Source organism: Molossus molossus, unplaced genomic scaffold, assembly GCF_014108415.1.
Source record: "Molossus molossus isolate mMolMol1 unplaced genomic scaffold, mMolMol1.p scaffold_m16_p_8, whole genome shotgun sequence".
NCBI lineage: Eukaryota > Metazoa > Chordata > Mammalia > Chiroptera > Molossidae > Molossus > Molossus molossus.
The window spans coordinates 26,649,070-26,676,576 of NW_023425402.1; the positions used below are offsets into that span (position 1 = coordinate 26,649,070).

At 38.9% G+C, this 27,507-nt stretch overlaps 1 protein-coding gene across 9 annotated transcripts in view; it reads right to left on the bottom strand.

Moving 5' to 3' along the window:
• The window catches only part of DST (dystonin), a 432,181-nt gene that overhangs the window by 161,895 nt on the left and 242,779 nt on the right, over window positions 1–27,507 (bottom strand). For 7 of the 9 annotated variants that reach the window (XM_036248926.1, XM_036248924.1, XM_036248928.1 and 4 more), the window contains 12 exons: window positions 12,424–12,536; window positions 12,222–12,328; window positions 9,938–10,057; window positions 6,976–7,071; window positions 6,749–6,876; window positions 3,621–3,714; window positions 3,187–3,341; window positions 1,720–2,182; window positions 1,503–1,631; window positions 1,271–1,348; window positions 1,030–1,191; window positions 836–940 (listed from right to left, as the gene is read on the bottom strand). In XM_036248926.1, coding sequence (XP_036104819.1) covers window positions 836–940; window positions 1,030–1,191; window positions 1,271–1,348; window positions 1,503–1,631; window positions 1,720–2,182; window positions 3,187–3,341; window positions 3,621–3,714; window positions 6,749–6,876; window positions 6,976–7,071; window positions 9,938–10,057; window positions 12,222–12,328; window positions 12,424–12,536 — 1,750 coding nt within the window. Of the gene's footprint in view, window positions 1–835; window positions 941–1,029; window positions 1,192–1,270; window positions 1,349–1,502; window positions 1,632–1,719; window positions 2,183–3,186; window positions 3,342–3,620; window positions 3,715–3,831; window positions 3,999–6,748; window positions 6,877–6,975; window positions 7,072–9,937; window positions 10,058–12,221; window positions 12,329–12,423; window positions 12,537–27,507 lie in introns of those variants that run through there. The other 2 variants (XM_036248930.1, XM_036248922.1) reach the window with 1 other exon arrangement.

Sequence of the window (27,507 nt, forward strand, 5' to 3'; positions counted from 1 at the left end):
GATTATTTCAGTGAGCACGTGGCCTTTCCTAACCGGAGAGAGTGTGGAGCATGTCACATTTGAAACACAACTTCATTTTTTCCCCTCTGGAAATACACCACATCTATCCATGTTTGATGTTCTCTGCCCTCTTACGTGACCCCTCTGCACATTGAGAAAGTCACTAACTCTAGCCAGTATATATCAGGCCAGAAAAGTAAACACACCACCAGCACCACCACTGCACGGGCCACCTGATAAATCCCCACCAGGTCTCCACTTCTGGACCGGGAACGTGCACGCTACACCATGAGGCCTTTGCCAGGGTATTATTTCAATACACGTCACAGAACCAGATCATAAGTAATATTATTAATTAAGTGATAGTAACTAATACTTCTTAAGAACATACTACACACCAAGAACTGGACTAAATAGTAACAGTACATTATTGCTCTCAGTCTCGTCACAACTCTCCAGGCGAGAGGCAATTTTCCCATTTTAGGTAGATGGATGAGGCTTGGCAAGGTCACATCACTTGTGCAATGTCACACAGTCAGGAGGAAATACAACGTCAAAGCTCAGAAAGTCAAGGTCCTTCGTATTTACTGCAAAACACCTCTTGGGTCACAGAGGTTGACAAAGGTACCTTTACTTTAAGTGATGGGTGGGTGACACACTCAGACCAAGAAAAGTGAAGGCGAATCAGTAGGACTTATCAGAAACATTATTTTTGAGCCAGGTTGTAATAAAAATTTGATAGCTTTCATTTTTCAATGTATCAACGATAAAAGAATCTATAGGGTAATAATTGAATGTCGATATTCAACCATGACTATTACATCTCCTGACTCACCTCAATAGTTAATCGGGCTGGGTGATTTTCCAGAAGTAGCTGCTCTGCTATCTCCTGAACTGACCTAATATTTTCTTCCTTTTGCTCCAGTTCTCTCATTAATTCCTAATTCAAGAAAGAATTTGGAAATGTATTAGAAAAAGATCTAAACCTGAAATACCACTTTAACACTCAATTACAAAAACTGCACTCACAGCATGGTAATCTTTTTTCCGAGCTATGTGGGTATTTCTTTCACTCCAGTCATATGCAACTTCCTCCTCTTCTTTTTCATTCAACCAAATAAGTTCATTTGTTGCACGAGTTATAAAATTATGAAGTGTATCAAGGTGCCGTTCCTGATTCCTGGAGGTATTCTTTATAAGGAAAATCGTTGTAAGAATTATGTCTTTGCCAAATAAAGATAAGGGGAAAAGAAAGTTTAAAAAAACTTACCAAGAGTTTTGCATACTGACTCTCTAATCTGTGCAACTTTTCTGCGTAAGTTAGTTTAAGAGGTGCCGTCATTTGGATCTATAATATGGTATAAAAAGACACCAAGGTTAAGAATCTTAAAGAATTCTGACTCATACTCAGTGTATCTATTATCTTGTTACAGGGTCTTTATATAAAAAGCAAAATAACAGGAAGCTAAAATGAAATATATACAGGTTTTAAATTCATATACCTCACTGATCTTAGCTTCTTTAAGGCTAGATTCAAATTCTTCAATAACTCGGTGAACATTTTTATGATTTTCTAAATGGCTTTCAACACTTGGCAAATCTGATCCCCATTCGGTGCAGTCCAGCTGCCCCTTTAAATAGAAAGATACTAGGTTTAAAAGAGAAATTGATAACAACAAAGATGGAAACTCTCAGGTAAAGTAAACATTCTTTTTTTACCTGCATCTCATCAACCCAATTCAAAAGATCCTGAACAAATTTCATGTTGATTTCCTCTTCTGTTAAATTCTGACCCAATAAAGAAGACTTTAGAAGGGGTTTTCGGATCTGCATCAACTTCAGGGTTTGCAATGAATTTGTATCTACTCCTGAATTAAAATTTGGAACTAATCCTGTTGAGAAACCAGGTGCGTAAACTGGAGTGAGGGAAGGAGTCAGGCGGGAAGTCAGACCTGATGACAGGCCTGATTTCATACTAGACGGGGTCAAGGAAGGCGTTAAACTCTGGGTCAGCCCTGAGTTCAGACTGGGGTTTAAGGTCTGTGCAAATCCTGAGTTTAAACTTTGAGTAATTCCTGATATCATGAGCTTCGTCTGTTCTGTCGTGAGCATGCGTCCTTTGCTGTACACTGAGGAACATTCATTCCTTAAGGCCATAATTTCATCACGCAGTTTTGCAACCCTGAAAAGAAAATCAAAAGGGATAAGCTGTAATATAAAAGGCATTTTTCATAAAGAGCAAGCCATAAGGTAAACTATGGACTTTAGTTAACAATAATGTGTCGATATTGGCTCATCAACTATAACAAATGTATCACGCTAATGCAAGATGTTAACAGGGAAAGGGGCATGTAAAGAGGTATATGGGAACTCTCTGTACTTTCCATTCAATTTTTCTTTAAATCTACACTGCTGAATAAAGGTTATTATTTGGAAAAGTCATTGTAATCATACTGATAAAATTTTGCACCACAATATTTTTCATGAAATTGTACTATGAGCACTTTCACTATCACACAGTCTTTATAACTATCATTTATAATAAACATAATTACAACACTATGATGTGATCATTCTCCTATTATTTGACCTTTAGGATATTTCCAATTTTTTGTTTTTATCAAACATTTCTCACCTGAACAAAAGCTTTTTTATCTATATTTATTTTTATATGTGTTATTATTATAATTACTGTAGATTCCTAAAAGTAGAACTGAATCAAATTTGCCTTATATATCCCATACATTCATAGAAATATATATATATATTTATAAATATATATAAATATATCCCAAAAGGTTCCAACTCTATCCCCAAACCTACTTCCCAGAGGTATAGATTTTTATACACATATATTTTTATATAAAGAGAAAACTAGAAACTTGAATTAAAAACAGATACTTTTCAAATATACTCCTTTTCAAATGTCATATATATTTTAACTATATGTTCATTACTACAATATTAAATATTGTATGATTATAAAATGTTTTTCTATTACTTATCTTTGAAGAACAAATACCTTTTAACACATCAAAATATACCAGAATTAATATGACGTGCCTTTTCAACTGAAAAGCACTTAAATAAAATTCATAAAATTGTCACACTCTACATTCCTATCTAAGTGCCCATGAAATGGTTATACAAAAAGACAGGATATGAATCAGTAAGTCGCACATTTACCTCTGTACCAACTGATCTGCATGGTAATATTTCCCATCAATAAGTATCTGTACATCGATTACATGCTGTCGTAGAAGGTTCTCACATTCCAGTATGTACCCGGCAATTTCTGCTTCATTCTGAAACTGCACCCCTGATTCTAATCTTTTAGAATCCTATATTTTAAAAGAAGTCAATATTAATTTTGTAAAACAAAGTTTCAAAACTAGCATCAAATGTAAAACTCAATATATTGGAACACAAGGCTACTTAGGTTCTGTTTTCCCTTTCGGTTCAAAAATATGTTTTGCCTTTGCCCACTGTCAACAGAGCAAACAGTGCTGATAATCTTTAACAAATTTGAAGTTTCAGTTCGCAAAAGTACCAAACAATGACCAAATGTTATGCAAAAGTTCTGATTCATCCAAATGCGCAGGCTCCTAAAATTAACTTACAGACTGCAGAGCATTTCGAGCAAGTATCAGTTTGTCTTCACAGATGACACTGTCCCTTTGAACTCGGTGGGCAATCTGCTGCAACATTTCCAACCTGAAAGAAGGAACAAAATGAAGTATAGCCTCTCCCTTTGAAGTCGCAGAGCTCACAATCACTGAAAAATGCTGCCCACCGAAAGTAAAACACAATCCCACACCAATGACTCAATACCTGTGTCCATCCACCGATTCATTGCCGAAGCTAATGCAGGAGTTGATCAATGTCGGACCACAATGAACAGAGAGAAAATTTTCATTTGAATCGAGGCTGGTTCGAGTGCTAGTAGTGTTACTAAACACAGAATCACTACTATGGTAACTATAACTACTACTGTGCATTTTTATTCCTGAAATGCTATTCTTTCTTGACCATTAAAAGTAGAAGGTCTGCAAAAAGCTCTACTTCTAAAGGTGAAAAGTGGCAGCTGAATGTTCCGGCTTTAATAGCTCCTTAAATATGCTCCAACATGAATATTCAACACACAGCAAATAATATGCTGATAACTATTCAAAAGTATCTCGCCTAAAGCCAGGTGTTTGCTAGCTAGGGTTTGCCTTTTGTAGCCTGCATTAAAACCCTACAAGTATGGACAAGGCAGGCTGATGGGGCGTCACCGAAAAAAACTGGCCAAATATTTTCACCAAGTGTCATACAATTGCAACCACCTAAAAAACAACGCAGATGCCTCACTGAAGCCCAGGTACAATTAGTAAAAATTATTCCAGCAACAGCAATCATCAGCTAAAAAAAAGACACAAAGATTCAATTATAGCCTGACTTTTGTAAAGGGCCAGGTGTATACGAAATAAACAAATGCACAGGCTAAATGCTGGCACTTATAAGCATGTATAAACAAATTTGTCTGATGAGGAACAAAATACATTCCTGTTTTAACTACCATGTCATTTGTTTCTTGGGTTAAATTAACTGGAGAATGGCCCATTTGCCTTTCTTTACATGACAAGCTTTCAGGAATGTTACTCTAATCTTACTACAGTTACTTTATATTTGCAAATGTAATTTGCCTGTGCTTGTTTTTCTGTTCCTGGAATAGAATTTCTCATTTGTCTTCTACACACTCCCATGGCACATAGCTATTATTTGCAAAATATAGTGAATGCCAAAAAAACTTGTTGCATCAAGAAAACTGAAAGTATTTATCCAAACAAGCTCCTAAATATTTTCTAACCCCAACACTACAAAGCCAAACTTGCTTCTCCACTCTCAAGGTTGAGAAGGCAAGAAAGGGGACATTTGAGAATGCTATATCAAATATAGTTAGTAAACAGAAAATCTCAAAATAATAACAGCAGCACCTAATGCCTATTAAGCAATTATTATGTGCCTGGAAATTAATTGTTTTACATACATTACCTCATCTCATACTCATAACCACCAAATGTGGTAGATACTATTACATCTTGTTTACAAATGAGGAAACTGAGGCTTAGAGAGGTTAATAAACTTGTCTAAAATGACAGAGCATGTAAATTGAGCTAATAACTTAATCCAGGATGGACTGATTCCTGGATCTTGGACTCCTAACCACTGCATTTTTTCATTAACACAGATGAAAATCTGGTCCCTATTCTGATGACTAAAAACCAACTCCATGTCCTTTCCCTGGTAGACTTTGCCATCACTTCAGATGATTAGCTTAGTATCTCATTTTGATCGCCTACCAATGCCTCCTCCATAAAAGGTCCATCCCATGTATTTCAAGTTTATTTGGGTTCTAATGGCCCAGTTATGTAGATATATTATTATGTTTGAACGAGAGTGTACTCAGTAATTTAACAAAGCACTGGCACATTAGACTTGCTCTCATATTGTCAATACTTTATTTCCTATTTCGACCATGCTGAGGGCAAGCGTGGGGCAGAGACCACGAGTACGCCAAGCGCCTCTGCCTGTGCCAGGCACTGTGCTAAATGCTGGCAACACCAGGGGCAGTAAAAACAAGAGTCCTTCTCTACACTCTTGGAGCTCGTAACAGTGGGACAGGTAACCCTTAATCAAAGGATCACAGAAATAAATATAAAATGACAACTGAGGTAAGTGCATGAAGGAACAATACATGTACACATGAGACTTACAATAAATAAGACATCCAAAGAGCCTAGGAGACCATGGAAAGTTTTGTGAGGAAGTAACACTGGAGCCAAGATCTGAGAATGATTAGGAGAAAAGAGAGGGGGAGGATGAAATAGTCGTCCCTGCCAAAGGATCAGAGGGTTGCAAACCTCCTGGGGATGGAGAGGGTGGGACTTTGGCACTCCAGAGCTCCTGAGGGAGCCCAGTGGCTGCACCGCAGAGAGCAAGGAGGGTGTGGTGTGAGAAAGGCTGAGAGGTGGGAGCCCAGCCCCCATGAAGCTCACAGCTAGTGAGGAACAGAGATCTCAGTTCCCGCGTATACTAATCAGGCCGTGAGGTGAGGACTAGAATGAAGACAAATGCATCCTATAAATGTCTCCTGAGGTACCTTCCAGGGACACTGGGAATAGTGGGAGAGACAGGATGATGAAGAGTCAGGGACAATTGAATGGATTAAATGCACTTGCAGAAATGTCCAAAAGGGAACCTACCCCGATATTTACTGAGTGTTTTCTGGAAGCCACCTCACTGCCCTTTAAATGAAGGCAGATGAGACTCTGGTTTCCATTGCCCCACAGAAAGAGGGTCATAGCCAAAAATATAAGAAACAAAATCAGGTAATTATTGACCTGTACATTTCCAGATCCAGTCCCAGGTCAATGAAAAGCCAGTATGAGAAAAGCTCATGGGTCATTTGATAGGTTTTAAACCTGTAACCACCTTATCAGATGAAACATATCAACCCAGCCTATTGGGTCCTCTTTGAGCATCACTTCATTGATTTAATCCTTCAAACCTCTTAGAAGAGTTTCTAGATCAGAAAACGAAGCATCTGAAAGATTGAGTGACTTATCTAAGGTCACACAGCCAAAGAAATGGAAAAGGTATATGTTGGTCCTAGATAGTCCTGGCATGAAACTGTAAGTTCTTTCCATGAGATCAAAGAGACTCCGCCCCCTCCTCCAGTTTCCGTGGCAGAAATAACCCCATGTACCTCTCCACTTCTGGACGAAGTGCCTTCTCCCTCTCCAGCATGGCGATGATGAGCTTCCCCCACTCCTTTTCGATGTCATTTGGGTGATAACCTTGAAGAAGTTTGATGCGTCCAAATTCTATCCACATCTTGAGGAAACAAAAAAAATCCAACGTAAAACAAATAATGTAGAAATAAATAAATGAATAATGATTATACTTGACAAAACAAAGGAAATTTCTGCTTACCTCCAATAATTTATATAGGCGTTTAATTTTCGATTTTTCTGTCTCCTTTGGGGGAATTTCTGTTTCTTTAAACTGTAAATATTGATTGTAAAGTGCCTAAAATGAAAGGGGAAATAAATGAAGGCTCAAACTTCTAAGATCTGTTTTCATCATGGTCTAATGTTACCACTTCAAATGCTACCAACGATGTCATATGCATCTAGTGGAATTCCTTTATAAAACTGACGCTCAAGGCCCACGCCGATGCCAACTAGTTGGTGACCGGTTATATAAGACTTGATGAGGGTGTAACTATTTTTTTGTTGTTGCTAATCCTCACCCGAGGATATTTTTCCATTGATTTTTAGATAGAGTGGAAGGAAGGGGGGGAGGGAGGGAGGGAGGGAGGGAGGGAGAGAGAGAGAGAGAGAGAGAGAGAGAGAGAGAGAGAGAGAGAAACATCAATGTGAAAGAGACATCGATCAGTTAGTTGTCTCCTGCATGCACCCCAACAGGGGCTGGGGATCGAACCTACAAACCAGGTACGTGCCCTTGACTGAGACCCTTCAGTGTTCAGGCCAACACTCTAACCACTGAGCCAAACCAGCCAGGGTGAGGGTGTAACTGCTGATGTGAGCTGTGCTTCAGCAAGTGCCACACTGGTGTCTGGATAATAACAAACCACGGTGGTGCTTACTATGACTCAACTAAATGCCTCTTGTCATACAAACAAGAAAACACATCCTTTAGAAGATATACTTTCCAACGATGGCAAATTAGCTTTTGGAAAAATAATCTTGATGCAATTCCCATAAGGGGGGGGGGGGCTGTTCTTGTCAATACCATGGATCTAGAAATTCAAATTCTTATTAGATAGATGGAGCTAAAATCTGTTGTCAGTGTTGCACTGGCCAAGTAAAATAGATCTCCTAGTAACCAAAGATAGGTTTTATTAGTGACTGCTTTATTATAGACAGAAATTAAATTATTATCTAGTTTGCAGATACTAATAAGGAATCTCTTGTTATATTTACTAAAAAGGGCCTTTATAAAAATACATAGATAAAATATCTCCACATTTAATAAGTACATACTAATTATTTCATCCTAATTCATGTTGTTTGTTTGTTTTGTATTTATTTATTTTTTGTTGTTGTTGAAAGTATTACAGATGTCCCCTTTTGTCCCCACTCACCCCCTCCTTCCCGCTCCCACCCCCTCCTTTTTGTTTGTTTTTTTAAAGTCCCTTTAAATCTCCAGGCAGACACATCTCTATAGGACTCCACTCAGTGTTTTGCTGGCTAATAAAATTACTAGCATTTTCCCCATATATATTTTGTTTTTCAATATTACATCCTATCCTAGGTACCAGCAAGTAGCCTGGGTAATCACTCAAACTTTTTCCAAACGTTTAAGCATCTGCATTAATCGGAAGCCAGTACAAATGTACCCAAGTGTCTGGACAATAGGAATTCATTTGGAAATAATTTGAGTTTGAAATCTGAAAATTATTGTGAACTTAAAAGAACAGTGTTTCAGGACATCCATCAGTAGATAAGCACAGACTGTTATTATATGCTAAGTGCTACTCTTGGTAAGTGTAGTGAAACCCTGCAAAGAGTTTGGTCCACACAGAAAGACTTCACACCAACAACTGCATAACTCTCAGAAGGCATCGTATCAACACACGCCCAGTGACTCTGAGCCAAGGCAGGCTCCCCGTCGCTGTGAATGAAAAGCTGCCTCACAGATGTTCTGTACAGACGATGAACACAGGGAATAACTTTAACAGGGCCCACCCGGCTCATTACAGTTTTTGTGAATCCTGTGTGGTCATAAAAACGAAGCTTATAAATTCAAGGACTGAGACTTTGCTGTTAATATTCACATTGTTCATTCCTGAAAGAAAGCCGACTATTTTGCTGTTGCAAATCCTAATATACAAAATGAGAACACATTCTTCAGTTAAATTTATATAGCTATAATGTTTTTTATATATATTTTTTTTAATTTATTTTTTTACTGATTTTAGAGGGAGAGGGAGAGAGAGATTGAAACAACGATGAGAGAGAACATCAATTGGCTGCCTCCTGCATGACCCCCACTGGGGAGCGGGCCCAGAACCTGGCATGTGCCCTGACCAGGAATCGAACCAGCAACCTCTTGGTGTATGGGTCGTTGCTCAATCACTGAGCTACACCGGCCGGACAATGTCTTTTATATTTCTATAATGTCTTTGCCTCAAAGAGTTAGACCAGTTTTTAGGTAGTAGCATATGTTTTACTAAACCATGAATTCATTTATACTGGAGGTCAGGTGTGTATTTTCAAATTCATAGCGAAATATAGTATGGGCCCCCTGCTATACAAAGGAAGGCTCTGAAGCAGTTTTTAACAGAACTCGACACCAAAGGCATACTCACAACCACCGTCACCCTTGCGAGCTTCCCAGGGTCCCTCCTACTCCTGCCATCTGGTGGGCTCCAAACATTTTCTACTCACCAAAAACAATTTGACAAGGTCACTTTCAGAGACCCTCTCAAACCTTAAAACTCTCAATTCCAAGCAAAGGGACTATACACTCTTTTAAGATATTCTTGCTATTATGACTAGTGCTTACCTCCATTTTCTCTGTATAATAGGAAGATGAGTACATTTTTTTTAAATGCTACTTATTAGTGGCTTGCCAAGGGCAATTTTCCTTGAACTTCTTAATAACAGAATTGCCCTGGCCGGGTAGCTCAGTGTGTTAGAGCATCTTCCCGAATTGCCAAGGTTGCAGGTTCGATCCCTATCAGGGCACATACAAGAATCAACCAGTGAATGCACAAATAAATGGAACAACAAATCAATGTTTTATTCTCTCTTCCCCCTTCCTCTCTCTAAAAGCAATCAATAAAAAAATTTAAATAACAGAATTACTACCACAGTATTTAAAAGTTGAATAATCAAGTCAATCCTACTTAGCCTGTAGTGCCACTGACCTTCAGTTCCACGGGATTATTAGGGAACGTTCGCTCAGACATTGTGGTCACGTGGTGCCGAATCCACTGAATGAGGTAGTTCACCATATTCTGGTATTCAATCCATTTGACTTCGACATCCTAAACAATAGAATGACAGAAAAGGCCCATGTCTGTAGACAGCACCATTTGTATCTCACACAATTTAGTCAGAGGTCGTTCTGGGAATTTACGTTATCTTTAAGGCTGACAGAGAACCAGCTAAAGGTTTTCTTACTTTTCACGTAGTCCCCAATCCTTTCCACATAAACAGCTTTAAAAGCATGCTATCAACATTTGACCCTAAGACTGGCCTAATGACTGCCAATTCTGATCCAGAGAGAGGCTGCTGGGCACTGTGCTGAGAAGGGTCCTGAGGCAGTGTCCAGGCTCAGCAGAAATGAAGTCCACAGCCAACGTGCCAGGGGCTCAGCACAGGAGATGACAGCTTGCACCAGCCAAGCCAGTCGCCGTTCTGCCAACCTTGATAGATCTAAGTCCACTGTATGTATGGAACTCAAAAGAGTCATACATTATGTAAGAAACTAGATAGGAATGCAAACTACAGGAAAGGTATATGGTGAGATTACTCAAGTACTCATTTAGCAAACTTTTTAAAAATGGAAGAAGCTGGAAGGTTGTTAACTGCTATATTCAATTAAGTTTTTGATGAGTGCTCATTATGTTCCAAGCATTGGGCTAAGTGTTGTAATAAAAATATAATGCTTTAAGGCATAATACCTATTGTCAAAGGGTTACTGTCTACACAGGGAGGCAAGAGAGATTAAAAATATAAACAGCTTAACAAATTAAAACCAGTATTTCATCAAGTGTTGAAATAACGGAAATAGGTGGTATATGCTAGGAGCTGAGATAGGAATCAAGTAAGCATAAGTGTGCCTAAAATGGTCACTAAAGGTTTCTTGGGAGAGGTAGCCCTCTGAAACTTCCAATATGTAATTTTTGGTGGGGCAGAGAGGAGGGGATACAAGATGGGGGAATTCCAAGTGAGTCGGGACTCTGAGGCAGAAATGCCCTGGCTACCAGCAAACAGTTCGTGTTACGCTGTCATAGCTAAAAATGAAGGCAAGCAGAAATAATCCATGTCGAATTTTGAACGTCAGAATATCTAGATAGGATTTCATCTTGCAAGTCATATGTAGTCGGTGAAAGGTTTCAAGCTAATTTGGCAACAGTGTGCAGAGTTGATGGGAAGAGAAAACTAATGGGAGATGGAAAACCACAAGGATGCTATCATTCTGGTTCTAGTGTGGGGAGGTAAGAGTCAGGGATGGGGTGGGGGTAGTAGGTAGTGAGACAATGAAGCAAGGAACGGCCACCAGAAACATTCTCAAGCAACACTCAACACTGAGTCGTTGGAGAATTTCATTGACTCAGAGGACAGGATGAACATGGGAACAAGTTCCTTAGGGGTTAGAAGAATAGAAAAGACCTTTGAAGGAAAGAACAAGAGGAAGAGAATGAAAATAAGTCTAAAAATAACAGCATGCGGAGGTGGAGACCAAAACAGAGAGCTCATCAAAATGAGCTTTTAAATTTTAAAGTAATTTTTTTTAATGGTACCTGTAAGGAGGAGGGGAGAAGCCCAGGGTGAGGTGTGCCCATCCCCAAATGCATAACCTGGACAGGGTTTCCTTTCTTTTCCAGAAATGCATTAGCACTCGTTAGCCTGACCACTAGAAAATGCATGATTGAACTTAGTTACACAAACCTTTGGCAAACTGTGGACTAATAAAGAGCTCAAAGCTATGTGTCAGAAACCTTGCCCTGCTTACAAAGGAGCTCTATCAATTTGGCAAAATAAATAACCTTCCTTGGGGTCTCACTGTTATCAGAGAAACAATACCAAGCCAACTTCTGTCATGGGATCATATAAATTAATAAACTTGAAAGTGACTTCAAACGTAAGATTATTCTATACAAATAAATCAAATAGAGCAGCTGTAAAATAGCAAGTTAAAAATGAAAATCTCCAAAATTCATTTGTTTACAGCTATTATTTATAAAATGACGAATAACTCTGAATAGCCTATTTTGTGATATAGAACACCTATTTTTTTGTTATATTTTAATTTTAACGTGGAATGGTACCATTAAAATGCATGCAATATCAGTTTAATAAATGGCATATTAACTCAAATTCTTTTTAAAATATTTGCTATTTAAGATAAATGGCACTATCAAAGAATTTGGGTAAGAGGCATTGCTGAATCAAAAGCTTCTTGAATGAAAAATCAATACTCACATTTGCACCAATGCCTTCACCACCCTCGGGGACTTTGGGAAATGCATCATAGAGAGATGACACGTATGTTATTACTGACTTTTCATCAGGAGAGGAAACATCAACATCTAAAAGCAGCAACATAAGTGATTTAAAAATGTTGACAGATTCGTCTTAATCAAACTTTCGTACCAGTCTACATCTGGGCCAGACAGCAGCTCACCTTCAGGATCCAGAAGTCTGATAACACCAATTTTTTCAGCTACATAAAAAGCGTGCTCTAAATTTGCAAGGTTGCTTTGAACAGCAACAGTATTCATGTCTATCAGGTCCGGCCTAGAAAAAAACACACTGTATTAATTACGTTTTCTCATTTGCCCAAGTCAACATTATATTTACATGTGTACCTATTTATACACTAAGTACTTGCTAAGGAGATTTTCATCAAACATCGCTTACATCTCTCAGAATCTTCTATGCAAAGTGTAATGAGGAAAATAGAAAAATTTGAACACATATAACTTTCGGCAAAGTCTACAAATCCCTTGTAATCAGCATTTATGTGACTCTCTGTCCCATTCAACCTAGGTAAGTGCCACTACTCAACGGTATGCTTCCAATCCAACCAGCATCCTCTCAAAGTTCCTCCCCAAACACAAAGCTGATACTCAGTTCAATGCCATGCCCATGTATCCCCCACCCAGGATGTCCTTTCCTGTCCCTGTCATCTTCTACAATCCTATTCATCCTTGCAAGCAGAGATCAAGCCCCACCTCCTCTGTGGAGACCTTACTCATCCTCACAGCTCTCAGTTTTCCCTCCCGGTTCCCTGACCGCCTTTTACTCCTGGGCCTGGGCCAGTCAATTTGGCACTTAGAACAATCGTATACTTCCTCACCCTACTAATTCGCTGCTTAATGTTCAAGCACATCTTGTTTCACCTAACTGGTCAACACCAAGAACCATGTATAATACACATTGTATTTTATCCTTCTGCTGAGATACAGTGGCATATACTAGGTAGACATTCAGTAAATACCTACAGATAAGTTGGTAAAAAGGTTGGTTAGTTGGTAATTTGAATTATAAATAACTAAATAAACACCAGTATGTACCATCGCAAACATGTATGTCCACACACAAACGCACACATACATACACAGACACGCACATATATACACACAGAAACACACACTCTCACACCTCAGACTTCATCTCTTCCCAATCTGTGAGACTTACATGATACTTTTAACCACAAAGATACTTTGAAGCTAGCTCTATCTATATGAAACAAGGAAAGACTTCTGAAATCCTCCTTAAATTAGGAGGCAGAATATGGCTGCTGGAAACTTTACTCAAGGCCAGAAGCCAGTCAGGAAACTTTCATCTAAAAAATAAAGCATTAGGCCTGGCCGGTGCTCAGTGGTTAGAGCATCAGCCCTTGCACAGAAGGGTCTCCGGTTCACGAGTTCAATTCCTGGTCAATGGCACCCACCTGGGTTGCATGCAGGAAGCAACCAATCAATGTATCTCTCTCATATCAGTGTTTCTTCTCTCTCTCTTTCTCTCTCTCCCTTCCGCCTCCCTCTCTTCCACTCTCGCTAAAAATCAATGGAAAAATATATATCCTTGGGTGAGAATTAGCAAAAAAAAATAAACAAAGCATTAAAAGAATGCACAAACAAATTTGGAAACAAAAGGAATGGCACCCAGTCCCAAAGTCACTGAGTTAGAACCTGTTTATCAACTTCGAAGAGAAGGCTCTCTGGTTCCACACTTGAGGAACTGCAGAAGGGCGGGAGGGCTCGGAGGTAGTGTGCGGCAAATGAATTGCAAATTATTTTGAATACTACCTGGAAGGCTGTCTACATAAGAAATTCTGAAAATACATCATTAATCTTAGGAAGGTAAACAGCAATTTGTACTCCTATTTTTATCTGATGAGACTACAGACTTCCAAAGAAATCTAGTTGCAGTTTTGTAGCTCTTGGAGGTGTTCATGACCTTGAATTACAGCTACCATTTTCTATGTACTTATTTCCCAAGGAATTCTTATGAAAGTCTTTCATGTTTTTCACATGCCACCAATTTGATCACTGAAAAGTGATCCTACAGGTATTATAGCAACAATAGATCTACTGACAACAACAGAGGAGTTAAATGACCTACCTCTAGGAATACCATTTTTTATTCACATAAAAGCATTTATTTTTCACATACACCCGTTTTGAAGCATCTGCCAACTTCAAGATTATTAAACAGGTGTGTATAACAGTCTAGACAAAAACAAATATCTAAAGTTCAAAAAACTGTTTTGCTTCCATAAAGTTCACACGTTCGGAAAAAAATGAAGACCAGTCTTTCTGAGTCTGCCAAACCTCCCAACAAGAAAGAGCATGTTGTTCTGCGAACTCCGTCATTAGTGAAGAACGTGAACACTGAGTAACCCCAGACAATGAACCAAGTCATTGAAGAATCAAGTTTTTGAGTAAGAGGATAAAACATAAAACTTCCTTCTGAATGACACAGTCATTTCAGCACAAAAGCAGCTGTATAATACATGAGTTTGGATAAGCCGCCTCTTTATTATGATATTTAAACACCGAAATGGTTTTCCCCCATTAAAAAAGGGCAGTGGACAAAATTAAGCAAAAAAGTGAAAGAGGATAAAATTTTAAAAGCACTGTGAGAAAGTAAGAGCCGGAACGTTTTCAAAATGCTCTCCCTGCCCTCGTCGTCTGCGAACGGCGTGGTCATTTTGGTCTGCCCTTTGCTCTGCCTCTACTTGCCTGGGCTTCCGAGGAGGCTCCGCTGTGACCTGTCTTCCTCTTTCCTCCCTTCTTCACAGTCTGGCTGGGACAATGCAACCTTTAAGAACGTCAGCTATTTTCCACATAAAGAAGCTGAGTTTCTTTTCACTGTGATGTCTCCTTTTTGTGAAATATTAACAGGAAATTGCATCCCCATCTCAGGTTTGACTAACCAAAGATGACACTATATTGTTAGCATGTAGAAGACAGCGACCATGTTCCTGTATTCTAGTCTAGAGACAGCTGAGCATGAAACTAGTCTGATTTCCTTAATTCCTAGAAGCCTTTCTTTTTTTTTTTTTTTCTTTTTTTTTTTATCCTCACCCGAGGCTATTTTTCCATTTTTTGTACAGATAGAGTGGGAGGGAGAGAGAGGAAGGGAGAGAGAGAGAGAGAGAGAAACATCGACGTGAAGGGACACATCGAGTGGCTGCCACCCGCACGATCAACCAGGGTCGGGGACAAACTGCAACCGAGGTACGTGCCCTTAGCGGGAACCGAACCCGGGTCTCTCTGTACCGCAGGCCGACGCTCTAACCACTGAGCCAAACCGGCCAGGGCCCTAGAAGCCTTTCAAGATCATATAATACAATCCTCTGCCACCTAAAATGATATATACTAGTCTTTTCATAGAAAAGAGGCAATTCTAACTCTTATTTGTGTTATTATTCTATAATAATGTAATCCTTTCTGAATGACTCAATTGTCATGGGTTGCAATTTTTAAAAACATATATTTAGATGCCACCTTTTTTTTATAAATTATTAAAAACAGCTTATAAAAAATTGAAAATATAAGAAAATAACATAAATTTTAAATTAGAAGTATAAAACCAAAACAGGCCACACAATGAAGTTTATTTAAAATGAGGCTAATGCCCTGGCCGGTTTGGCTCAGCGGTTGGAGCGTCAGCCTGTGGACCAGAGAGTCCAAGGTTTGGTTCCCACTAAGGGCACATACCAAAAAAAAAAAAAAAAAGAGGCCAAAAAGTCCGGCTGGTGTGGCTCAGTGGTTGAGCATCGACCCATGCACCAAGAGGTTGCCAGTTCGATTTCTGGTCAGGGCACATGTCCAGGTCATGGCCCGATCCCCAGTGGGGGGCATGCAGAAGGCAGCCAGTCAATGTTCTCTCTCATCGTTGTTTCTATCTCTCTCTCCCTCTCCCTTCCTCTTTCTCCGAAATCAAAAAAGGAAAAAAAAAAGTTTTTAAATGAGGCTAGCAAAGAACAAATCACTTATATGTATGCTTAATTTGTCCCAAAAATATAGAACAAAAAGATTCCCCAAAAAATGGCTGTTGCAGTACAAAATAATTTTGGATAAAAGTAATGCTTATCTTTCATACATCACATATCTTAAAAGAGTATTCTCCTAGACAAAACATATACATATGTCCATGTGCACACATATACACACACATATATTTATATACACACACATCCATATGTATACATGTATATGGATACACATATTATGTAATATTAGGATATCCACACTGACAGATAACCAAACTCATGGAACATAGAAATCGCATGAGAAATTTTTTTTTTGGTACAGACACTTCAAAGCAACTTTCCATCCTCAAACATTTTATAAATATATTAGTTCACATGAGAATAAGATACAATTCTGAAAGAAAATGTGACTATAATTAATAATACTGTTTTGTATATTTGAAAGTTGATGGCATAGGTCTTAAAAGCTCTTATCACAAGAAACAAAATTTGTAAATAGGTGTGACAACAGATGTTAACTAGACTTATTGTCATTTATTATTATATACAAATATAGAATCATGCTGTACACCTGAAACTATGTTATATGTTAATTATACCTCTTTTTTAAAAAATCTGCAATACTATCAGATAATTGTTACAAGACAAACATGAAGCCGAAAGAAACACAAACGTGCCTACTGTCTTACACTCTCAGTACGAGACTGCAACCCTTTCAACTCTTTTCCAGTATTGATTTTTACTGTTTAAATCTAGAGGAAAAGAATATTGGGGATGGGGGACATTTCATGTTCGCCCAACTCTGGAATACATTGTAAATGATGAAGTCTGGAAAAGACAGCATTTGGTAACATTTCTTTAAATCAAAATCAAAAGCACTTAAACTTTGGGATGTGAGGTATCTGATCATCCAGAAGGGCAGTGGGCAACAATTCTCTTTCTCCATGAAGAAAAGGACAATGGAAAGCAGAATGGTGGTGGCTAGGGGCTGGGGGAAGGAGTTCTTGTTTAATGGATACACTGTCTCAGTTTTGTAAGATGGAAACAGTTCTGGAGATGGATGGTGGTAATAGTTACACAACAATGTGAATATACTGCCACTTTACTGTACACTTAAAAATGGTTAGGATGATCACTTTTGCATTATGTGTATTTTACCACAATTTACAAAACATTTTAAGGCCATTTGTACATATTTGAGAGTAAAGACTATATTGACATGGAAAAAGTTAAAGGATGTGATTCAAGTGCCCTATGATTTAGTCCTAACTTGTTCTCTGTTGAATTTAGAACACTAATCCAGAAGCTTGTGTCTCAGTTCCCTTCTACAACAAATGAAAATCAAGAATGACAGAAAGTCGAGAATTACAAGAATTATCTGGAGTTCCAGTTACTCCTGGGAGCATGTGGAAATGTGTGGGGGTAGAGGGTGGACATTTGGAGTTACTACTGCAATAAGCCTTGAAGAACCTAACTGATTTGCCCAAGGTCTCAAGAGAGGATTCTGAAACTAAGTATAGTGAGCAATGGAGACAGGTTGTAAAGAAGCATCAATTATCCTTTGAGATGACATGGAGGGACCTGGAAAGTATTATCCTAAGTGAAATAAGCCAAGCAGAAAAAGACAAATACCACATGATCTCACTTATATACGGAATATAATGAACATAACAGTCTGAGAAATACGGCAGACCCAGAAACATGTAAGTAGGGCACAGACTGACATCCCTCAGAAGAGGGGATGGAGGGGTGGGAAGAGATAAACCACAGAACTTATATGCATGTATGCATGACCAATGGACCTGGATAACAAAGCTGGGGACGGGGCAGGGGTGAGGTGGGGAGGGGGGTGCCAATGGAGTAAAAAAGGAGAAACATCTGTAACAAAAAATAAAAATAAAAAAATTTAAAAAAAAGAAGCATCAATTGGTGTATAAACAACGTAAAGAAAATATAATCAGAGAAGGCAAAACTTGGTGCTTTGGAATGCCGATTATAAATATTTCTTCCCAGTCAACAATTAGCAAGTTCATTCATTTTTTAAAATCTTTAACGAGCATCTACCTTGTGCCCTGCTGTGAGGCACTTAGGATACAGGCACTGTGTATATAAAGAGCTCAGAGCTCCAAAGGGAGCCCCGGGAGTAAAGCAGGAGAAAACCGGGTGCAGAGAACCCAGCAGAGGGCAAAGGCTGCAGGTGCTCTGTGCCTGGAGGAGCACGGGTACAGGCAACCAGAGCCTGGGTGAGGAGCAGCAGCAAGGGGGCGTGGTGGAGATGAGGCTGGGTGGACAGCAGGGGTCAAGACGATGCAGAATCTCGTGAACTTCTGCAGAGATTTTGAAGATTTTTACAAGAATTATAGAAAACCAATAAAATGCATTAAGGAAGGTCAGAAGAGAGGAACTGATCAGCGCTGAGGCCTGATGGAGAAGCAAGTTCAAGCAGTGAAAGCATTCCCACAGGAGCCAGGCACACACCACACTGACTCACAAGAATGTGGTAGCAGAAGGGAGAAGTGCACGGGCCAGGAGACATTTAGAAGGTCAAATCCACAGAACACATAACATTGGTTCTGGCAGTAAGGGGTGTAGGCACGGATGAAAGTCAACACAGAGAGAAAGCTGAAGAGGCAACCTAGAAAAAGTCTGTGCTGGCCTCGTGTGAAGGAGGCGAGGCTGAGAGACAGAAGGAAAAACCAGGGGAGCACAGTCCTACGAAGCTAAAGAAAAGGAGTCTTTTAAGAAGAAAAGACTGGTTAAGAGAACTGAATACTGAGAAGCAAGAAAGATGAGATATGAAAAATGTCTACAGGACTTAGCCACACAGAAGTTATTATGAGCGTAGATGTGTTTTGGTGGGTTGTGGTGCCAGGGGCCAGATTAGAGTGGGTTGAGGAATAAGTACGGAGCAAAGAAATAAAACTAGAGTGTAGAAACAGCTCTTTTGAGAAGTCTGGCCTTTAAGGAAGGGGGTAACGTAAGGCAGTAGATGGGAAAAAAGCATGGGGCTGGGCGGGTTGCTGTTTATTGTTGTATTAACAAGGAGGTTCCTATGAGCTTGAAGTCCAGTGAGAAAGGGCTGTTGAGAGAGAAGTTTAATGTAACAAGAAGGAAGGTTCTGGGGTCAATGGCTGAGATGGGATCCAGAAGCCAGGAGGAGGGGAACAGGCTGTGGGTAGGTGGAAAGAGGACTCGTCTGTTAACAGGACCTAGGATAGATGCAGATGAAGGCAGGCTTGTCTCCAGTAGCCAAAGAAACATTACACTGGCTGGCTTCAGTTTTCTCTGAGAGCAGGAACTGAGTTCATCACTTAACAATGAGGGAAGGAAAGGTGGTGTGGGGGATGGGAAAGGTAAGTTAACACAGATAGAAAAAGACTGCTGGGTCAGAACATTGGAGGCTGGTGACCATGGAGTTATAGTGAAACCCGTCTACCCTGAGGTCTAATGTTCTCTGTGTGCTTCACTCCTGTGTACATGCACACACAAAGCAGATGGTTGGGGGGGTGGGGGGGGCAGGCTTTCCCGGGAAATTAGTATGCTCTCAGTAGCTTGCAAGGAACTGCAAAGGATTCTGCGGATGTTTCAAAAGCCACATGTGCCACTTAACATCGGCCCTTCAATAAATCACACACTAAAAATATTCATTAAATATGCCTCACTTATCTTATGATAGCAGAGTGGTTGCCATAACAAATTCACAAAGATGACTGCTTGGATTAAATCATGTTTGGGCTTAGCATATTCTTACTGTTCTTATTGGTGCAAAAGTATCTCACTTCCCCACCCATGAGGAAAAAAAAAAAAAAGACCTATAATGTGGTCCTCCCTTCTGCCCCCACGCAAGTAAATATGCACATGCAGGAGACCCACCCACAGTTGCGTAACTAGGTAAAGACATTCCTTTTTGCTCATATTTGGACACACACTGTTGAAAGAAACACAGCCAAGAACTCCAAGGTGGAAACAAGCTATGATGGTAATTTTCCCTTTTCTCAAAACTAGAGGCCTGTGTTTATTTCAAGTATTCTTCCTTTTTCTTCCCCTACTAACAACAAGGGAGAAAGCAAAGAATGAGGAACAGTAATTGACAGCAAGCTTTATTAGCATTTCAAGATCGGAATCTACAACCTCAAAGATTAAATGATACTCAAAAAACTGTGACTCACTCTGCGACCAATCAACTCCATAACAGCCTCATAGACTTTAATACATACAGAAAATAGTACTGAATTTGACAGTGAAGTAACTCCTTCGGTGCCTGCCTACAATTTAGTGAAGTCATGAGAGTCCATTGTAAGTAAGCCTTACTGACTACGGGCTAAACACCACCACCTACCACCAAAAATAGGACATAGTTCGGCTTATTTTTTTACTCTGGTAAGAAAAAAAAAATGCACTAGTTCATATCACAGAATAACATAAGACTATGAATCTATGAATGAGTCCATAAAAAACAAGTGTTGTAACGAAACGGATGACCTAACAAAGGAAAGTAGATGGAGAGCTGCAAAGGAAGAGACTCTTAATGTGAGAGAAAGGTAAGAGAACGCTGATGGGAAACGTGGTGAAGGACCACAGGTCAGGGTTCCAAGTAGGGGAAGTCTTTCCTCAAAGCCCAGCTGCCCTTGAGCTGCACAGTCACGTGCCCTGTTATTAGTGGAGCCACAGCAGCCTGCTGGGTGGGACACTAACGTTCATCACAGGCTTCCCAAACTCGGACACTGTGGTGGGCACTCTCTCAGGTACTATCCCAGGACAGCCCCCACTGCTGATATTCTCTTTGGAGGATTAGGTCAGTCTGATTTGCCAACTTATTTGACCCTTAACCCCACTAAACTCTGAACACATACATGTTTAGAAATAGCTTGCACACTATACACAGGGAAACACAAGTCTGCAGTCTCAGCTCTGGCACTTACTTTAAAAGCTGGAGAAAAATGAAAGGGGAAATTAAAATTGCTGGAATGCAATTAACAAATAAAGTTAGGAATTGCTTCTTTCTTAAAGGCATCATAGAGGGGAAACAGTAAAGAAGGGTATATATCAATACGACTCTTGGCAGACAATTCAGACATATGTCTTGAAATCTTAAATGTAATATCCTTTGACTCAGCAATTCTACTTCTAGGACCTTATCCTGCAGACAAATTCTCACATCTGCACAAAGACACATACAAAGTCCAATGCAACATTTTTAAATAGCAAATAACATAATGTCCATCAATGCTATTAAATAAATTGCTACACAAAAATAATAGAATACTAGCAGTATTTAAAAAGAATGAGGTAAATCTATTTGTTCTGGGGAAAGACATCTAACATAAATTAAGGGAAAAAAAGAATAATGCAAAATAACATATACTATTCTCACATTTGTGTTTTAGAAAAATTACCTGTGTATTCAAGATTAGTTACTTATGTAAACTATATTGCAACAAAGTTGATCCTTCCCCCAAAAAAAGAAAAAAAATAGGTATTTTTATATGCGTAGAAAATTTCTGGAAGAATATGAAAGAAATTTAACAGCAATTGCCTCAGGAATCGGGGGGGGGGGGGGTCACATTTTGATACATACCCTTTTACTCTAAGTGTTCTGTGTTTGTGTACTCTATTTTTAGTTGGTTGATATTTTTTCAAATTACAGATACAAGAAAAAGTAGAACTGTGACAAGGAATGCCTAATCTAGAAACTGCTAACAAAATTTACCAGGCTTTCATGGTGAGGACAGCCATCTCCAAGTATCCCAGGGTCACTTGTTCAGTTTTCTGACTCAAAAAATGGAACTAGGAGAATTTCAGCAATTCCTGACTGCATCTCTATAAGGAACTATTTCACACAACAATAGAAGAATTAGTGTGATAGAGAATTTCTATAAATTAATCTAGGCAAGAGGTCCAGGAACACAGAAAGAAGGTAATATAAGTAGATATCTTTTCTACATGCTAAATTGTACCCCCAAAGCTATATGTAAAAACAGATACACTGAAAGCAGGCACCAGATGTGGACACAAAGTCCTGCCCTGATTCGGGCAGATGCATTACAAGCAGCGCATGTGAGCTCTCTAAGGATTTCAAACTGTGATAATGGTAGACGTCAACCATTTATGCTCTCAGAGTTCAACAGTCTTGAGTTTATTTGGTAAGGTAAATAAGCAGTGCAATTTTGCCTCACAAACTGAAATACTTGTGACTTTTAAAAAATTCAGAGCCTATAGGACTCTGTGTCTGTGCCTAGCCCACAGCCACACAAACCAGAGCCCACACCTGTATGTGCACGTGCACACACACACACACACACACACACACACCCCTCTGGGTTCTGCAGCCTGGGGCTGACCAGATTCTGAGAGATAAGAATCACCTAGTCAACACTAATGCAGCTTCCTATGGGCACATTTCAAACCCTAAAGGGCCCGCTCCCTGTATGAAACCAGTCCAATCCAGTTTAGTTTGTAAGGTGTGACTGCATCCAAGCATGTGGCTGAATCACAGGCCTCCAGGTCAGACTATTAAACAAAATGATTCTGACCACAGCCTCACAGTCTAACCTTCTCAATTATAGCATCTTTAAACATTTAAAATAATGAAATATGATGGTCCCATTAAATTCTAATTCAAAAGGCAAACAATGAACAGAATAATTGCTACCTTCCCAACTGCACACTCAGACAAGTGAAAAATTCCTAGTTGCCTGATTAGAAAATATCTAAATGGCATGCTTCTGAATGAAAACTATTTCAGAAAGGTGGAGTCTTACTGGGGTAATGTATTTAAAACATGTTTATGTAAAGAACAGCAGGGCTCTTAAAAGGTGAATTAATTAAATGAATGGGATAAATGATAGACAAGAATAGGACAAGCAGAAACCAGTAAATAGATATAAGGTCTCTTCAAAACACCCCCGAACCCTCAGGCATTTTAGTCTTGACACACTTAGCGTCTTTCCATACCGCCGCCTTAGGTTCACCGGGCCCTACTGCACACTTTGTACTACACTTTCTGGCCTGCGGGCCCCATTCAAGTTCATGCCTGCTCGGGCAAACAAGTTTTCACACTGACAGATGCTGGGTGCTGCTGTTTTGGAGCTTGGCTTTCATCAGGGTTCTAGGGCACATTCCCACTAGGGGAGAAGGATCACGAAAGACAAGTCAGGAGCTGAACTTCAAGCTGGAAGAGAGAGCTTAATTTCCCTCAGAAAACGAAAAGTCCATTTTCCAGACACCAGAGCACACCTGAAAATAAGAGCACAGAACTATCCGTTGAACCCTCTGCTTGGAACGCCTGCCGCTGAAGAACGTGGACTACGGTGGAATTTTACTGCTCTCTCTCTTGGTGACTTATTAATCGACCTGTGTTTAGGGGACACTCCTAAATCCCTTGACGATTGGTTCTCAGTTAATTCTACTTCATCCTCTCTTACATTTAAGCTACTTACTTATCAAATCCTTTTGTGACATCCTTTTGATCTTAGTCTATCAAATCCAGTCTTCCTTGTTATTTTTTTGAATGAAAATCAAGGCTAGGGGCAATAGTGAGGCTTATTACCTAAGATATCTTACCAGTTGTGGTTTTCGGTGAAAAAAAATTAACATGCTTAAAGAAAATTTAAACTATACAAGCAAAACAAGCAGAAACTAGTAGATATATATGGTATTTTTACTATTTGAACCCTTTCCACGGAAAACTAAACATAAATAGACATTCCTAGAAGGAATTAGGAACAGAATTTCCTAAGACAATTAACAGAACATAATGTACTTATCAATGACCTATTTAAATAGAACCTATAGAACTCTCTCTTATAATCTCTTCCACTAATGATATTACTCTTCCAGTAATGATATTACTTTAACATTCTTATTACCCACTGTATAATCCAGCCTCTTCATCCTCATTAGGACAGTTTTACATACTTAAACTCTAGATTAGTTATTTGTGGTTTTGCTCTTACTCTAGGTGTTTTCATGTCTCCTTATGTACAATTTTCCTCACTACGTTAAGAGTTGTGACTGGTGCTATTATCATAGATGGCTAATTCAACTTAAGCAATCAGTGTTGTTCCTCATTAATTTCTTACAAGGGACAAAGATCTTAGTTGGCAGTTATATATAGTTTTATTCATTTAGTCATTTCTTAAAAATTCATCAAGAATTTTTATATATCTTTGCTGGATATCATTAATCTTCAAGGTTACACATTATCACAGTTGTTCTGGTCAACAGTTCCATTTCCTGATATCTAGTTTGCCTATAGGAAATTACATAAGTAGTTACACAGAAGTATCTGAGAACTTGGGAATCCAAAGCAATCACTTACACTACTTAAAAGGCATGTGATGTTGAGCATGTCAGTTATCTTTGGAGCATCAGCTTAAAAACTGAATAATGTGCTAATTTAATAAATTGATAAAATGGAAATAGTGCCATCTATTTCACAGAACCATGATCATTTTTAAAGCTGCCACATATATAAACAACCACTCAGAAGCTGATACATGGTCAATATTCTGCACACATTTCGGGGTACCTACTATGTGACAGTTACTTTCTTTTTACCTTCATGGGTTATTTTTACTGTACAGCATCTATAAATTAGTCTTATTATATAAATATATTCATTTTTATTTCACACAACTGTTCTTTCAAGAAACAGAAATATTATAAAATTAAGTTCTCTGTGGAATCCTTTAGAATAACTAGATATTTAGTAAAGTACTTACTGGGGTTAATATTCCCTCTACTTTAAAAAACCGTATTCTGCCCGGCCGGTGTGGTTCAACAGTTAGAGCATCAGCGCGCTGACCAGAGTCATGGGTTTGATTCTGGTCAGGGACACATACCTCCCTTGCAGTACATCCCCGGCCCTGGTCAGGGTCTTGTGGGAGGCAACCAATTGATGTGTTTCCCTCACGTCAATATTTCTCTCTTTATCCCTCTCTCTCTCCCTCCCTCCTTCCCACTCTTTCTAAAGAAAAAATGGAAAACTATCCTCAGGTGAGGATTAAATAAATAAATAAAAAGAAAAAAATAATATTCTGTGTAGGAACAATAAAAAATATGCTAGAAAATCCAAATTAATGTACTTGACTAATAACTTTTGACAGTATTTACATTAACACAAAAATCTGAAGGATGCTCTTACTCTGTTCCCATTTCAGACCAATATTTCTATTTCTTTAGAACATATTATGTAGATAGAAATCTTACTAAATCACTTTTTACAAATAATACTGGTTTACTTTGAGGTGAGAAATATTATCTACTTTCCTTCTAATCTCCAGAGAAATCTTTCCCATTCGACGCAGGGCACACAGACTTGCTGTATAAGAGGTACTATATCCCCTTCTGCCCACTGCTGCAGTCACGAGGTTCTCTCCTGCTGAGCCCTCATTCTCTCTTAAGATCCTTCTCAACAAAGTAGTCCATGGAATTCGACTTGATAATTGCGTAGAAACAAAACCCATGTGCCAGAAGTCAAATAAAATTCCTATTAATAATAAAACTTTTTATCTAAAAAATAAATAAAATACCCCTAAGCCCAATTGAGTGGCTATGTTTCTACAGCAAATCCAAATACATCACAAAATTTATGGGAATAATTATCAAATAAAAACAACTTTTAAATAAGACACTACTCTCTAAATGTGAATATTACTGTATTGCTATCCAATAACCAAATATCTACTTATAATGATTTTTCAATTATGTATAACTTTGTCTCTTTTGTCCTTAGACTAAATCAAGACATTCAACCATTCAACAGTGAAAACTATGTGTAGTTCAACCTGCCCTGGCCAGTGTGACTCAGTGGGTTGAGCATCGTCCCATGCACCAAGAGGTCTCGGATGCAATTCCCAGTCAGGGCACATGCCTAGGTTTCGGGCTCAATCCCCAGTTGGAGGGCATGCAGGAGGTAGCTGATCAATGTTTCTCTCTCTCATTGCTGTTTCTCTCCCTCTCCCTCTCCCTTACTCTCTCTCTAAAATCAATAAAAACATATTTTTTATAAAAGACTGTATAGTTCAACCCCCATCTACTTAATTCTCACAAATGCGAGAAGAAAAGTACTCAATTGTTTAAGTAAAAAGAAAGGCCCAAGGATTTTAACTAAACTACAGATGAAAAGTTCCTTGTAGTGAAAATACCATAATATTTTATGAAGAATAGAATAACAACAAAACTTCAGCAAAAAGACCTCTTACAAGCAGTTAGACCTGATATTCAGTATTTTTATCATGAATTCTAACAAAGGAAAACAAAGCAAATTAAGAAACCAAAGTTCAAAGTTAAAGCTAAACAATTTTCTAACATGATCACTCTGCTAAAATAAAAGTTCAAAATAAATAACATTCAAAAGATCCAAAATCTCTCCCTAAGCAATATAAGCTCTATAACATTAAACTTCCCTGGGAAATTTTAGGATCTTTGACATAGACATTGAATTATTCAAGTACTTAGGAGAAAAATGCACAGCATGCATGTACCAGTTTGTACTTATAATCCTTCATAAATATTGTAGAGACAATACCTGGAGACCATTGTTTGTAAAAGTCAATTATTTTAGAATACCCAGCTTCTAAATATTTTTGCTTCTACCTCAAAGACTTCAAAGAACAGAGCAGAGGAGCACACCCTCAAAAATGCATCCTGACATAAATCCTTTAAGTACAGCAATCCAAATATTTTTACTCAAAGACCCAGATCTTATCCTCTCAGGTCGAGAATGTGTCCAGTTACATAGGCCTCTGGTGGCCTTAGGTTTTAGGTCACATGGGAAGTGCAGTGTGATAGTCACAATGTCTGTAACCACTCAACCCTCCTGTCGTTGTGTTACTCAAGGAGATCTGGTATTTTATTTGGGACAAGCGTAGGCAAGTTGGTCCTGGTTTTTCTTTTTAATTCAGCAACCTACACTTACCTCTATTGAAATGCTGTTCCATAAAGGAAGCAGACTATTACAGTGTTTAAAAGGGGCTTTGGGGTGTGAATACACAGGAGATTCACTTCAGTTTTATAGATGTTAAAATTTCCAAAATAAAAGAGGGAGAGAGGAGAAGGGGAGTGAAAGGAAAGGAGGAAGGAGCAAAGAGAGGGAGGGTGGAGAATAGGACTCAAGTCAAATAGACCAGGGTTAGAATCTTGGTCCTGTAACTTAGCTGCGTGGCCTTGCTGAGGTCCCTCCCCTGTAAACGTGGGATAATAAGAGCTCCTGCTGTGTGGGACTGTGGGGAGATTTGCCTGAGATAACACAGGGAAAGC